Source organism: Diaporthe amygdali, assembly GCF_026229845.1.
Source record: "Diaporthe amygdali strain CAA958 chromosome Unknown NODE_40_length_369474_cov_65_526704, whole genome shotgun sequence".
In the NCBI taxonomy this organism is placed as follows: domain Eukaryota; kingdom Fungi; phylum Ascomycota; class Sordariomycetes; order Diaporthales; family Diaporthaceae; genus Diaporthe; species Diaporthe amygdali.
The window spans coordinates 138,644-153,565 of record NW_026517060.1 but is presented as its reverse complement, the minus strand read 5'-3'; the positions used below and the strand labels follow the sequence as shown (position 1 = coordinate 153,565).

The 14,922-nt window shown below is 51.9% G+C and overlaps 5 protein-coding genes across 5 annotated transcripts; 4 read left to right on the top strand and 1 right to left on the bottom strand.

Moving 5' to 3' along the window:
• Positions 1-865: 865 nt before the first annotated feature.
• Positions 866-2,549, top strand: J7T55_007199 (uncharacterized protein; the record flags this gene model as incomplete). The annotated part of the gene is made up of 2 exons (XM_053133904.1): positions 866-1,651; positions 1,728-2,549. 2 exons carry the CDS (start codon positions 866-868, stop codon positions 2,547-2,549), a joined length of 1,608 nt encoding a protein of 535 aa, XP_052988243.1.
• A 786-nt stretch (positions 2,550-3,335) lies between these two features.
• On the bottom strand, positions 3,336-5,849 carry J7T55_007198 (uncharacterized protein; the record flags this gene model as incomplete). Its single annotated transcript, XM_053133903.1, has 5 exons — positions 3,336-4,281; positions 4,352-4,514; positions 4,576-4,768; positions 4,825-5,667; positions 5,754-5,849. The coding sequence occupies 5 exons, from the start codon at positions 5,847-5,849 to the stop codon at positions 3,336-3,338; spliced, it is 2,241 nt and encodes a 746-aa protein (XP_052988242.1).
• Positions 5,850-7,577: 1,728 nt separating this feature from the next.
• Positions 7,578-8,918, top strand: J7T55_007197 (uncharacterized protein; the record flags this gene model as incomplete). Its single annotated transcript, XM_053133902.1, has 1 exon — positions 7,578-8,918. One exon carries the CDS (start codon positions 7,578-7,580, stop codon positions 8,916-8,918), a length of 1,341 nt encoding a protein of 446 aa, XP_052988241.1.
• Positions 8,919-9,912: 994 nt separating this feature from the next.
• J7T55_007196 (uncharacterized protein) lies at positions 9,913-12,253 on the top strand (the record flags this gene model as incomplete). The annotated part of the gene is made up of 2 exons (XM_053133901.1): positions 9,913-10,567; positions 10,662-12,253. 2 exons carry the CDS (start codon positions 9,913-9,915, stop codon positions 12,251-12,253), a joined length of 2,247 nt encoding a protein of 748 aa, XP_052988240.1.
• Positions 12,254-13,145: 892 nt separating this feature from the next.
• Positions 13,146-14,887, top strand: J7T55_007195 (uncharacterized protein; the record flags this gene model as incomplete). Its single annotated transcript, XM_053133900.1, has 2 exons — positions 13,146-13,367; positions 13,556-14,887. The coding sequence occupies 2 exons, from the start codon at positions 13,146-13,148 to the stop codon at positions 14,885-14,887; spliced, it is 1,554 nt and encodes a 517-aa protein (XP_052988239.1).
• Between the last annotated feature and the right edge of the window lie 35 nt (positions 14,888-14,922).

Below are 14,922 nucleotides of genomic sequence, written 5' to 3'. Positions count from 1 at the left end.
TCAAGACTCAGAAGTTCTGCTCAGACGAGGAGACATCTATTCGTTAACCATCAAGTCGTCAACAGCAATTCTGTCAAGACATCGCAGAACCGTGAGCACTGACTAGGCTCACCGGAAACTCAATTTCGACAGCGGAATCCAAGCGCCTGATAAACTTCCTTCTTTCATCCGTGCGCGGCCAATAGCAAACGGCGACGCAGCCCTCTCATTATTTGTTCTGTGCATCATCAGCCCTGAAGCAGCAATCTATTTCTGCAGATGCTCCTCCAGCTAGAGCGATGGTCAAAGCTTGGCGGGACAAATGACACATGCAGCCCATCCATCTCTCTGGATATGAGGGTCCGGATAGCTATAGCATGTGGTCGCGTTTCTGAGCGGACGGACTCGATGATTTCTGGGCATCCGGGGCCCGACCGTCGACACCGCCTGGTGCTCTGTTCTGGTGCTCACGTGGAGAGAAAACTTAATAGAGGACCTCATGAAGCCTGCTTGCAAAGATGCATTTACCCCTCCGAGTTGCGCCCTGATTCAGGGCGCAGGCAGGCGGAAGATTCAGCTTTATTACCGGTATGTCGATTTGCTAGCCGAGCGGCCCGGACCTGGGAAAATAAAGCCTGATATTCCTCATTTACTCCACCCAGCTACTATATTCCCTCTTGAACATGGTTTCTATTTGTACACAAGAGGCCCCATGGGTATTGTAAAAGCTGATGATACTCCACATGTTGCCCATATGCTCTCGCTAGGCCTCATGGCAGACATGTGTGCCTTGCATTGACTGAGCAAATACGACAGCCCTAGAAAATAAGGAATTCTTACCGCCCAGTGCTTGCAACCCTGTAGCACGCCTCGGACGTGCTATACAATGTCTCACATCTGGAACGACTATGGCCCGACGCAGCCACCGGGCACTGATGACCTCTCGCCGTTGGATGACAATTTGAGAGCAGGTCTCGCCGTCATAGGCGCACTCGCCGTGGTCTCTCTGATACTATGCACGAGCCTATTTTCCTTTATAACATACCGCGTCATCCAAGGCCGGCTCTCTGCCCCGTCTCGACCTCGTTGCTCGAGGTCTCGCCTATTCACTCGTCGACCTGTCCCGCTGGAACCCAGGTCGCAGCAGCAGCAACTTTGCCGGCACACCTCGAACAACACCATCAACGCGGCGGCCAAATCCCCTCTGTCGCCCTTATCGCCCGCCAGCGACCCGTGGCAGCGGGGCCAACTCTTAGATACCGCCGATGAAGCCGCGGTTGGCACAGTGCCCAACATTCGCCGGCGCTACCAGGGCTATAATCCACTGCTAGTACTTATATACATGCTGCTTATTGCCGATATTATTCAGTCCACCTCTTTTATTCCCAACCTTGTCTGGGTCAACCACGATGCCATCACCGTGCGGTCCGAGTCTTGCTGGGCACAGGGCTGGCTGCGATCGCAAGGCGACGTGGCGAGCGCGATCTTTGCCGCTGCCGTCTCGATCAACACCTATTTGCTAGTCGTCCACCGGTACACCATGCCGTCCAAGGCGCTGCGCCTGATCGTGGCGTCTGTATGGTCATTTAGCTTCATCATCGTGGCGGCTGGGGTGTGGGCTTCGAACAATGGCAGGGGCCATGGCGGGTATTTTGTGAGGGTTGACACATGGGTAAATATGCCACCTTGATGCCCTGCACTCCCCACAATTCCTGTGTGCGAACGCTCATGTGCTAACGACACATCAGTGTTGGATCAGCCAGGAATACGCTGGCTACCGCCTCTGGACACACTTCAGCTGGGTACTAGCCATGCTGAGCATCATAGTCTTAGCATGTATAGGCACAGCCATCAAAATCCGCGTGCCGGACCCAAACGGTCCTCGGCGGGGCCTGCTTCGAGTATTAGGGGGTGTGCGCATCCAGTTGCGGAACCCTCGAAAAACCGGCCACCACCCTGCGTTTCTCATCTACCCTCTCGTCTACTTTGTGTGCTGCGCGCCGATGGCCATTGGCCCCATGATCCTGGCGTCAGGTGTCACGGTCAAGCAGGGTTACTTCCTATGGGCGGGCGCTATGATCGCGAGTAATGGCTGGTTGGATGTGTTGCTTTGGAGCCTCACCATGATCTTCCTAGCACCCAAGGATATCAAGGAGGCCGGTCTGTCGGGCTTTGCGTTTCTGCGTACGCCTTCAGTTGAGTATGGGAACATGGTTTGGGTGGAAGCCGGACAGGGCGGTGGTGGGAACGAGACCAGAAACAAGGGTGGCGTGCTCGCGGCGGAATGCCTCCAGCCGCTCGCCCGCATGTTAAGGAGGGACTCGGGGAAGGACCGACGCCAGGGTTGTGGCTGGGAGTCGCTAAGCACGATGAATACGGATAAAAAGAAACAGGATGGCATCACATACAAGACTGTCACCTCGGTGGTGGTGGAGAGCAGTCTGAAGGGGGCGGCCGATGGTATTGGACACTCGCCGGCACAGCAGGACGAGATCGCGCCGAGACCTAGTTTTGTGTACGCCAGGGAGGATATTGTGACGGTACCAAGGAGGGTGGCTCACCGATTTTAGTGAGGAATTTCTTTGATCCTGGGAATTTGTTAAGGAATCACCTGCTGTGATGGTCGTGGTTTCGTTTTGCGATTCGACCTTAGTGGAGATAAATACTGTGTATTCCGGGGGCCGGAGCTCACTATTCCGAGAGACGGTTTGATTCTACTTGAGCATACCGTCCACTGCATATGCTAGGTAGTGACGGTAGGACTGGGTCAAGAGGATGGGAACCCAAAATATCACTAAGATCGCGAGGGGCGAGAGGCGTCCGAAGTTGGCATCTGAAACTTTAGAAAGTGGGAACGGTCGACGATCCACGGAAATAAAATAGCATCCTCAAAATTCTTAATACATATTGCCGAACTAAATACAGCGTCATGGAACCAAAGCCAGCATCGTAAAAGCAAAGTGACCACCAACCTGCAGGATTATATCGATAAATTCACTTCGGCACTGACGCCTGGTCGGCTTGGTCACTTAGTCTGCCGAATCATGACAATATTTGCAAGTCAAGCCCGGTGACATCCGAACTCTGATGTCGAACGGTGTATGCAATTTCTGCTGGTGACTTTTGTAACCATTGAAATGGTTTTATAGACAAATATAACCGGGTTTTCGAGGTCTCAACTATGGCGTTGGCGTCAGGGACGCGACTCTTGGTCATCTGGGTCTATGTTCTAGTCAAACTTTCCAGATTCCCGTCTATTGAACGCAACATACCTCGACTTCTGGGGACGAAGCTTGTCAAGTATAACATTAGTCCACGTGCCCCCAATAAGACCTTAAAGTCTCTTGGAAACTGATCTACTGCTGCAGAAATGTGTCCCACTCATAGTCATCATTCATGACATCTGGTCCGAACGCAAAGTCGTCCCCGATCATCGTCTCAAGCGTATGCTCCAAGCCGAATCCCAGTGAGGCTGACACAGCGTCGATCTCGCTTTTGTTGTGTTGGGACAGACTCGGGTCTATTCCTCCATCAGTGCCCTGCGAGACATCCCCCCATGGTCGGTATTGGAACGCGTAGGGTTCTCCTTGTCCAATCTCCGTGGATGAAGACCCTGGTGTTAGCAAGGTTTCGTTGTCCTTTCCCATACTCTCTTTCCCGTGTCTCTTTACGTCTTCCAGGGAACTCGATAGGCCTCGGCCATCATCAACACCAACTGTCCGGGAGTTCTTGATAAGTCTCAGCAGGTTTAGCCTTATCCTCCGTGCGGTGTCCCATGAAGCAGAGAGCTCATCCAGCACGGTAAGACAGAGTCTCATGTCGTCGGTGCTGAAGTTAAATGAAGATATGGCATCTGGGGCAGTGCCAGGTTGTGCTTTAGCACTGCGTAGAAGAACAAGAGCGGCTGATAGAGTGCAGTGCGTGGCGGTGATTGGACTGCAGCGGAAGCTGCCGAAAACGCGGCGATACTTTCGCGCCGTGCTGCAGATCTGCTTGGCCGAGGTTTGAAGGAGTGAATTGGCTTTTTGAAAGTTTGTTTTGGGTTTTAGGTCGATAGTGTCAGCTGGTTCTGTGGCACTGCTGTTGGTGGAGTCGGGGGTAGCCAAGTAAGGCCTTGCGAGGAGGATGCAGGCAGTGGAGTAGACCATGTGAAGAGTGAACGTCTGCGGCAGGGAGGAAGCGTCCAGACGGTCCAGGCGGAGCTCAGGTGGCAGATCGTATATCCACGTCTTAAGCTTGAGGTAGCATGAGTCGAGAAAAGTTGATCGTAGTATTCCCTGGCACTTTGGCTTCGGCATATATCTTCAAATGTTAGCAGGTCAAAAACCAGTCAATAGTCACAGGCCAGCTGAGCCCCTCTACGGTTACTTACAGGGACACCAAGATGTCTTCAAGTATTTGACTGAGTCGCATGAGAGCATGCTGCTGCAACATGAGTGTTCTGGAGTTTCGAACATCCCCAAATTGGTCAAAGAGGTTTGCTTCCACATTCGGCACGGACGGCCATGCAACGAGCCCTTGAGCATCCTGGATAACTGGTGAGTACCGGTGTGACTAGGAGAGGCTCCGGTGGGCCTACTAATACTGTGCACACACGTCCCGTATAAGCAGCAGCAAGCTTGTCGTCGCAATACATGGACCAATAAAGCAGCCGTCTAAGCTCGACCTCCTCTTTCGGTATCAAATTTGAGCCAGAGATTCTTTGGGCATCAAGATTAATTCCTAGGTCGAGAGCGAGCTGCTTTGCCGTGCCCTGGCGTAGCCAAGAAGTCGCGTCGGCCCCTGTGGACTGTACACAGCGATTCAGTATTGTTTGTGGGTGCGTATTAATGATCACAGACTCACCACACTGAGCGTGCTCAGCAAATAAAGAGACTGTATAGTCGTAATGTTCGGGAACTTCAGGTCGTAGGCGAGGTAGCTCTCAGCCCGTTTGAAAAAGAACTGCCCGGCACTGTTTGTATCGGCTGGATCAGCGCGCACTGCAGGGCTATCCGTGAAGCGAGATCCAAGGGCAAGAATGCAGTTCTCGAGAAGAGGACTCCAGTAGCGACCCGTTGTCTTCAGACTTTCCCGATAAAGGTTTTCGTCGACGACCAGCAACCACGGATTTTGCCATGTGAAGTACAAGTTCACTAGCTCCGATCTCAACTCCTCTGAGACCAGATGACTGCTATTGTCCTCTGCCAGAATTCGCCGATTCATCTCGGCGCGAGGGTTGGCAGCGGTGAACTCAACAGATTTAGTTTGTGACCGTGCCGAAGAAGCACCTTCGCCCTGATCCAGCATAGTATCGGACATGAACTGCAGCCGTCCACTTGTGGGGCCAAAGTAGCGAAACTCGCCGTCACCTTCATAGTTCAGCGCCTCTTCGATTGACAAAGTGCCTTCAAACGCATCACAGAGAGCATCAACGTCTGGCGAGGTCTCGCTGTGACCAGGATCCTCATACATGGTCAGTGAGTCAGCATCACCCAGACCCGTGCTGCTGGAGGACAGAGCGGCTATCGACGCATCGACGTCGATGCAATGGTTGCGCAGCACCTGCTCAAGGGCCTCGATGCGGCGGCGGAGGAGATCGACGTAAGTCTTGGAAGCAGGCTTGCGGCCGTCTTCACCTCCTGCATACTTGCATGCTTGCATGCCACGGCTTAGGCATCGAGTACATGACGGGCGTGCGCCATCACACTGAGAGCACAAGGCTGATATCAGCAGAGAATTCCACACAAGGTCAACGTCACCGTCCAAGACTTCGGGCCCTCGTGCTCACGAACCTTTGCCCGACGGCGGCGGCATTCCTCGCACGCACGAGAAGTATACTTGCGCTTCTGTTGATCGGATCCAGAAAGTCTTGCTCGTTGGGCTTTCATCTTGAGAGAATCTTCATTTTGCAGAGAGCTGGAGAGAACGCTGTCATGTTAAGAGGTTCTGTCATGTGCACAGGGAGGTTCTGTTACATTACTCAGCCACTACACTGCTTAGGCCCTAGACTTCGAACCCTGGTGCCCCGCATGTATCCCACGGCTGTGTATTGTGATCTAACTTAGGTGACAAACAGCAGCGAGCTGAAGGACATTGAGCCTTTGTACTATTCTCGCTTTGTTGATTTATTACACAAGATCAACTAGTGCCTGACACTGGAAAATATCAAAAAGCTGAACCCTCAATAGATTTGCGGCCTGCATAGGTAAGTGACTTAGGACCTAGCATGGTCACAAGCTGGTGTCCGATCCTTCAGAAGTGATGAGGTCTACAGCGTCATCGAGCTGCTGAGAAGACCAATGATTCAGTGCCAAACGTGCGACAATGTAGAGATCTGCGTGCCATTGCCACTAAAATGTCCACAGTATCAGGTCCGAGGATGTTTGAAAGTCGCGTTATGGACGGACGTGGAATCTTGCACTAAGCGCATATTGATCACTCAATCAGCACGCGACCCTCTCTTGATTGTTGGATGACTGCGACGAAATGGTATCAAACGGGCTCATTGCTGCGCTCGCTGTTGCCCGACTTTGAATATGAGACCCAGTATGTCCCTGAAATAAAACTTTGAAGTTACCACAATGGAAAGGTTTATAGTAAATTCCTTTGAGATATAGTTTTGATAAACATGTTTCGGTAAGAAGCTCTTCTGATTATATTACTGCTGCTTGGTGTCTAGTTGTACGCAAGTCATGAAGATCGTTTCTTGAGATGGTGAAATAATTCCTCTGCCCCGAACCAGATCTATGACCGCTGACTATCGATACAAGCCTGGAAAATTAAGGTATCTGACCCGGCTACTCAGGCTGGATCAGGTTGATTGAATAAGGTTGGCGGAGAGGGGAGTCCCTATCACAATCAGAATTCTGAAGACGTACTGATACTTTGTTTCATATGTTCTCGTGATGAAGGGGATGTGTGAGTCAGCTAGCCATGGCATGTTTAAAAGCCATAATCGCGCAGGCTATCGTCGACCGGGCAGAGACTCTGTGCATGGACCAAAGCCATAACTATGAAGGCTAGACTTCACTGATATAACGTGCTACTTTGAGGCGTTTTCATCTGATCTCCGCGCAGTCCGTGGAACGCGCGGAATTGGAGAGTGGGCTGAGATCCACAGTTTGCGCGCTCTCGCACACCAACAGTAGTCCGACACTCATGGGCCCATGAGGATACCCCGCAAGGTTGCAAATAAAAAGATTGTCAGTGAAGAGGGACCTATCTCCGTCTTCCGGGAGACTCAACGAAGTCCCCTACAGTTCGGGTGGAGCGAGTGTACATTCACATGCGTCTCTGTTTTCCCACCTTCGTATGACAGAATGCGAGTTCCTTTTCACCACCCTATAGCATTTTTGCTTTTGAGAGCGATCGTCGCTCAAAAAACAAATTTTTGCGCCAAAGAGCACTTCTCATTCCCAGAACTCCTGGGTGCCCAACTATCTTCGATCACAACCTCAACGCTAGATGGATACAAGGGCGCCTCGGGATGGCTGCCTGAAGCTGCCCTGATTAGCCACGATGGAGTGCGAGCCTGCAATGTCACAATATCGTACACGCATCCTGGTCATAATGATCTAGTGTCTGTGCAAATCTGGTTGCCGCTTGTCGACTTCAATATGCGTTTTGTGGGAGTTGGAGGAGGGGGCTGGTCAGCCGGAGAAATCGGCACTGACATGAGGTCAGCTTTTGCATCGCAAGGCTACGCAGTCGCCACTACAAACGCGGGCTACGACCACGACGTCTTCGGTACCGCCGATCGCTGGTTGATGAAGCGTCCTGGAAACCTGAACTATCCTCTCATTGTAAATTTCGGTCATCGGGCTCTACACGACATGGCAGTCATTGCCAAGCACGTCATACGCGAGGCTTACGGCTCAGGACCGGACTTCTCTTACTGGCAGGGTTGCTCAATTGGTGGACGACAGGGGCTTACCATTGCCAGCAAGTACCCAAGCGACTACGACGGCATTCTGACAAGCTGTCCTGCTGTCAACTTCCCAGCTCTCCTGATGGCCATGTATTGGCCACAATTCGTCATGAATCAGAAGGGAGTATACCCACACGCTTGCGAATTTGAGGCATTAAGGGCTGGTTCATTGCAGTTCTGTGACGGTCTCGATGGGGTGAAGGATGGCGTGATTGCTGACCCGGACCTTTGCACATTCGATCCAATAACCTTAGCTGGCACCTCCTTCGACTGTAAGGGAAGTTCTATCGTGGTCTCAGAAGATGCGGTTAGCTTGTTCAAGGATATTGTTCATGGACCAAGTGATCCGGAGGGAATCAAGTTATTCCCAGGAATCATGCCTGGGACAGCTCTGGTTGGTCTCATGGCCACTGCGAATACGCTCTGCAACGGCAAGCATTGCTCTCACGGCTTGCCATTCACAGTCGCGGACGACTGGATACGGCTCATGCTCAAGAAAGACGCTTATTTCGATCCAACGAAGATGTCGCACGCTGATTATGCTCATTTGTTCCGAGAGAGTGTGGCAGAGTGGGACGCAATGTTCAGCAGCAACAACCCTGACATGGATCAATTCCGGCTGCTCGGAAAGAAGATGATTAGCTGGCATTCTGTAAATGATGAAGCCGTGCCTATTCTTGCCATGAGAGAGTTTTATGAAAGGGTATTGGCCCGGGATCAAGCACACAATATTACCACCCAGGACTATTATCGGTACTTCGAGGTACCGGGTGCAACGCATTGCTCAGCTCCGACCGGGGTGCCATACCCTCTAGATGCGCTCACGACTCTTCAGTCCTGGGTCGAAGATGCAGTTGCTCCTGACAAGCTACCCGCCGTGCCCCTTGGCCATCAACGGACCGAAACGAAGGTCGACCGACCGATCTGTGCATATCCAGGGACCGCGTTTGAGACGAAAACTGGGGTTGCTTGCAGAGTCCCTGGCGATGAAGTGAATGAATTAAGGCCATACATCAAGGACGAGTTGTAATGAGTTACTAGATATGCCGAATTCATGGAGTGCATTTTGTTACATGAGACACAGTGTCTTAATTTCGTGATTCTGATCGCATATTTGAACTACGGCTCCGGCGGCTAATTATCGCCAGGCTTTGCGTAGCGCTCTCCCAAAGTAAGGAGTGATGCTATAAGAAAAGAGAGTCATATCGAGATTGATGTCTAGTCAGTTATTGAGATATGCGTTTCAACGCTACTTTTCTTGATTCTATTGAGGCTCGATTTTCCACATTTTGCGTCTCATTGCATTGGTCATGGTGTCGATACAGCCAGACATACCAACTACTGAGTTTTCTCACATGATGACCATGACTAGGTCAGCCCTCAACACCAGCACGCTTTGGAACTACTTTTCTCATATCTGCATTCAATTCGTGTAAGAGGTGATAACCGTGACTCTCTGTGCGTGCGTTGTCAGAAATGCCATTACATTAGGAACTGAGTAGGGTTTGGCTCATTTCTGAAGGGACTCCGCGATATGGTCTATGGCATCCGTCCCAAGTGCTTGATATGAGGTCAAATATCGAGTGCGTCCACATTTGTGTTTCTGGTCTCCAAAAGTGGTCCCACGAACCCCTGACTGGGACGGCAACATCCGCTTCACCGGTCACGCGTATTCGTCCACATTCGAGATCAACGACTACAAGGGCTCTGCAGCAAACGGACCAGCCCGTGTTTGTGGGCCAGATCTGACATGGCTTTCGGCAGCCTTTCAGCCCTCCTCGGCGTGGCAGCACAACAGGGGGAGGGGGGGTAGATTACATAAGCCCGCATCGCAGGCACCAAGGACACACCTACACTCCAAATCTTCTGGCCATTTCAATCAGACCTAGAGTACCAACAATCTTTCCACTCGCTCGTTCTCTTTCATTTCCAGTCTATCGACGTCACTTATCATCACTTCGCCTTTCAAGGCTCTTCCTTAATCTTTCAAGAGACTGCCCCTCTCCGAGATAAATTCTAATTCAATGTCGAGTCTTTTTCGAGAGCTCACCGAAAGCGAATCTCCTGACAGCTCTGATAATGGCATGAGTAACTCTGAAGAAGACGGCTCTACAGACTCGTACATCTGCGACGTTTGTTCTGGTTTTGGTGAGCGTGGCCATTCGCGCGCCCTATTCAACCTCAACAGTGATGATGTTCCCGACGAGATGAGATACACGTACTTCTATTTTCACTACCCAAATCCCGTCCTGCTGGCCGACTCGGCCAAGAATGGCTGTCAGGTATGTCAGCTCATCATGAGCGACATTCGCGATTTGTGGAATATCCAATTGGATCATCTGTCGTGGGAGGATGTCCAGGAAGAAGTCCAGGACTTGGAAAACAAGCGATTGGCCACATGGGCCGAGTTAATGCAGGATGACATTTTCAACTTCGACCCTGACCAAGATGCTGCTGGGCTAGCCAAACGCATCGAGGCCGCCCGACTCGACGGCCATAGTATGCTGCCTAGCTCAGCTGTGCACGGCAAAGGCCGGATTTGCCTCATGGTCCTTTGTAAGAGCGACCAAAAGAGTCTCCGGGATATCTCTGGAGTGCAGACGGCCCAGATAGAGATAGTTGGTGACCCGCTCGGGAGTAGGTCCAAGTTCCAAGGATTGGCTTTCTTATCAAGTCCTCGTAAGCTACACTCCCTTGTCTCGCTCTTCCTCCACGGTGAAAAACACTCTGGGACCATTCAGACGAGACGCGACTCGCAGCTCACAGCTTGTAGCCGATCGTCTAGATCCGGGCTTGCTTCACCGTCCAACCTCGGATGTCTTCTCTCGCGAGCACCTCGAGCTCGTTGACCGGTGGATATATGAATGCTCTACAGAACATGAAGCGTGCGGCAGAGTCGGCCCGCTGCAACATTTGCCGACACGCGTGTTAAAGATAATTCCCTCGGAAACCGCAAGTGACGTCGAGATAGTGAGGCTGGTCGAGACTGGAGGTGCTGTAGGGTGCTACGCTGCGCTTTCCTACTGCTGGGGCCTCACACCTCAAGTCGAGAAGACCACGACGAGCAACCTACACAGTCACTTGGACGGAATTTCGCTGCAGATCCTGCCAAAGACAATTGCCGACGCTATTCGCCTATGCTGTAAGCTAGGCTTTGATTATGTTTGGGTGGATGCCTTGTGCATTATTCAAGATGATTACGAGGACTGGACACGCGAGGCAGTTAAAATGTCCGAAGTGTACGGTAACTCCGCGTTGACTATAGTCCCTTCTATGGTGCGCGACTCCTCTGAGAGCTTTGTGGAGGCGCGGAGAGCCGGAGGCTTCCCTATCGAGATTATTACGGAGCTGCCGTACACAGACTCAGAGTCCGGCCTAGCAGGCAGCCTCTGGTTCGGTGACTATCTGACCTGGGACAACTCCTGGGCCCTGGAGAGGGACTGGGAATCAATGTATACGGAGAAGCGAGAGCCCTACGAGTGGCTCGGGCGCGCCTGGTGCTTCCAGGAGTGGATTCTGTCGCCACGAATCCTTCACATCCACAACATGAGCCTCTGGGACTGCTTTCAGGGGTATGCAAACGAGGTGACTGCACGGCACGTGGGGCCGACAATGCTGCGGAGAGATCTCTTGGGTTCCGGTAGCAGTACCACGTGGAGCTCCATCGTAGCGGAGTTCACGTCGCGGGCCATCACCAAGGCGTCAGACCGTTTGCCAGCGCTGGCGGGGCTTGCGGCAATGTACGCGCGCGCCACGGGCCGAAGCACGTATCTAGCTGGGATCTGGTTTGAGGACCTGCCCGCTGCGCTGTTGTGGTCTGGCTGGACCGATGACTCGAGCGTGGGAAAGCTGGACTCCCCCTCTTTCACCTGGGTCTCCGCGGATCGGGCAGTCAACTTCTACGGCCCAGATGTCGTGTATACACCCGGGGACTTCGAAATCAAGACCAGAGCAGTAGCGTGGTCTTGTAGCGAACATGGGCACCCTACCTATACATCGAGAGGCTTCACTGTCGAATTCGAGGGCCCCTTGGGTCTCGTAAATGGTTCGATGCCGTCCTGGAGTTTGCGGCCGCTATACAACCAATGGACCTTGGTCCTTGACCGAAAAGGAACATGTACGGAGGAGAATATTGCTGTGTCCAAGTTGTATTTGATGCTCATCATGGGCGGCCGGACTGAGTCCGGCCTGTACGAGTATCAGTCACTTGTGTTGAGAAAGTTTGAAGAAGAAAATGACGTGAACTGTTTCCAAAGGCTAGGCCGCGCGTATTTGAAACTTGAGGAAGGACAAGCGCCGCCAGACATGCCTCCTGCTACGCCAGAGTGCGCGGTGTGGGAGCGGAGCAGATTTCGTCTGAAGTGAATCAGCTGGCAAGCAATGTTTGTCCGAGTACCTAGGACGTCAAGGTTCAACATTGATATATGTTGCAACAGGACAGTAAAATCAGACGCTTAATAATCAAAATAGAGCAACTTACCTCTTCCTAGTAGTAAGGTAGCTCATATCGTTGTTATCCGTCAAGGGTAAGAGCCAAGAATGACTATTTATAATCTCAATAGACCTATAACTGCTTTCGAAGTAGTTCGGTGGGACGCCAGTGGATGCTGTGCTTACACTGAGAGGATCACTTTATCAAGGACGGTGTGGTAGTGATGGGTAACGTGTTTCTTGACCGAGAAAAACTGGCAAATTTCCTAATCACAATCTCAAGGCCTTCTGTGTATCTATCACTTAATTCTTGACAATTGCTGCCCTTAGTTTTGTGTAACTTGAGCGATCTCCATGGCTCGAAGCCTTTGTAGATTGATCTACTTCAAGGGAACCCAACGGAATCCAGACATGAATGGAAACGTGCAGACTTGTGGATCATGGAAGAGAATCCCCCTTTACACACATTGTAGAGGAGAAGTGAACTCGAAGGAGCAGCAAAGAATCCACTTATCCACTTGCGTGCCTACCCAGAATTCTGGGTCTGCTGTAAACAGACGAGTCAAAGTGCTTTTCGCGGGGGTGAAATGCTCCATCCAACCAACACTTCTTGAGAGATGTGATGCGACTGGTTATCTTGCCTGAAGGTGGCTACCTATGTGGATTTTTGGTGCCCGGGCCGCGCTACCCGCCGTGGCAGTAATAAAACGAGATCAATGCTTCGTGAACCGATAAGCATGAGTATATGTCTACCGGAGGCCCCTTTAGCCTCTGTCAATTGGCTTGCTCTCACCATTACATCTTCCTAAATCTCGAAACATTAGTCATGGAGCATCCAGTGGCTCCCTCAGAGCTCTCTCTACTGCAGGCATCCTATGCCGAGGCGATCGATGCTGCAAAGGAACCCCTTGTAGATATAATCCCCGTCGAATCTGATGAATGCCTAACCCACGATCTGAAACTCTCCGGAACACGCACTTTCGATGTTGTAGACTTGCAGTCCGAGCCGGCAGAGGAGGTGTTCGGCATCAGTCTGCTCGACTGCATCGTAAGCAGCTTTTAGATACTTTTTAACCCGTTGAGAAGATATCGGCCGTCTGTGGTCTGTGCGACTAATTGCCTCAAAGCGTTATGTTGCAATGCAGATTAGTCTATAGGCACACCTTGGCCAATTCTTCTTCCAATTTTCGTAAAAGCTTTCTTTGGTGGTTTGATAGCTAACTCCGGATGCTGCAGATGCCCAAAATGTATATTCCAATCACCTGTACATACAAACTCGATTATGATATCAATAAAGAGGCTGTGATATCCGACCTCTGTTTGGGGCTCAAAAGGCTACTGGCGGATTATCGTTTTCTGGCAGGGTCACTTTTTGAAACCGAAGCCGGCACGTCTTTCGTCAGGCGCGGTCCCTCTCACGCAAAATTCACAGTTCACATCGAAGATCACACCAAGAGAGACTTTCCTGCGTATGCTGAATTGGCAGAACGCCATTTTCCCGTCTCTGAGCTCGACTTCCGTATGCTCCCACCAAACTTCGAGCCAAGTCCAAGTGGTGCGACTGAGGAAGGTCATCCCGCAATGCTTGTGCAATTCAACCTCATCCGGGGTGGTCTTGTTATCGGCGCGGTGTTCCATCACCTTCTAATCGACGCCAAAGGCTTGGATGCTGTGATGTCGCATTGGGCTGCGCATACGCGCTCCCTGAGGAATGACACTTCTCCTCCAGCCTTCCAGTCATCCGACCTAAACGTGTCACGTCTGAAATGTGTCACACCGGACATCTTTGATAAGGACAATCAGCCGATATCCTCGCTGAAATACGCACCCAACGCACCTCCCACCTCAAACATTCCACCCTCAGCAATGGCCCAACACCTCTGGCACATCCCTGCTAGCAAACTCGCAGCCCTCAAAGCCTCAGCCGCGCCACAGGCTCCAGGTGACGCCTGGGTCTCGACAAACGACTGCATCACGGCGTTAATGTGGCGCGTAATCACGCGCTCTCGCCTCGCAATGCACGAAATCACCGACCCTCTGACAGACACGCGGCCCGTGGCGCTGGAGAACTCGCTGGATGTCCGCGCCTCGATCCCGGGCGGGATCCCCGCGGCATACCCTGGCAACGTGGTGATGTTTTCCAAGGCGCTCATGCCGTTGAACGAGCTCTTGCGCGCCGATACGTTCCGCGCCGTCGCGGTGTGTGTGCGCGAGACGGTCGAGAAGTACCGTGCGTGGCCTTTGGTTGAGCGGGCGATTGGCTGGATTGCATCTGTCCCACGGGGTGCGGATGTCGCCATGGATGTCGACGTTGTTTTGGGTCTGGATGGGCTTGTAACCAGTTGGCGGGTTCTGCGGGCATATGAGAGATGGGATTTCGGGTTTGGACCGCTGAAATCACTTAGGTGGGCAACGCCCGTGTTTGATGGGTATGCATTCTTGTATCCTACCCGACTTAATGCAACACCAGATGAAGGGGTGGAGATTTATCTGGGTCTGGAGAAAGGGTGTATGGACAGGCTGTTGATGGATAAGGAGCTTTCAAAATGGGCTGAGATTCGTGACTAGTCCGCGTCTCCCATCACAACGAAAAAGATGAAGGT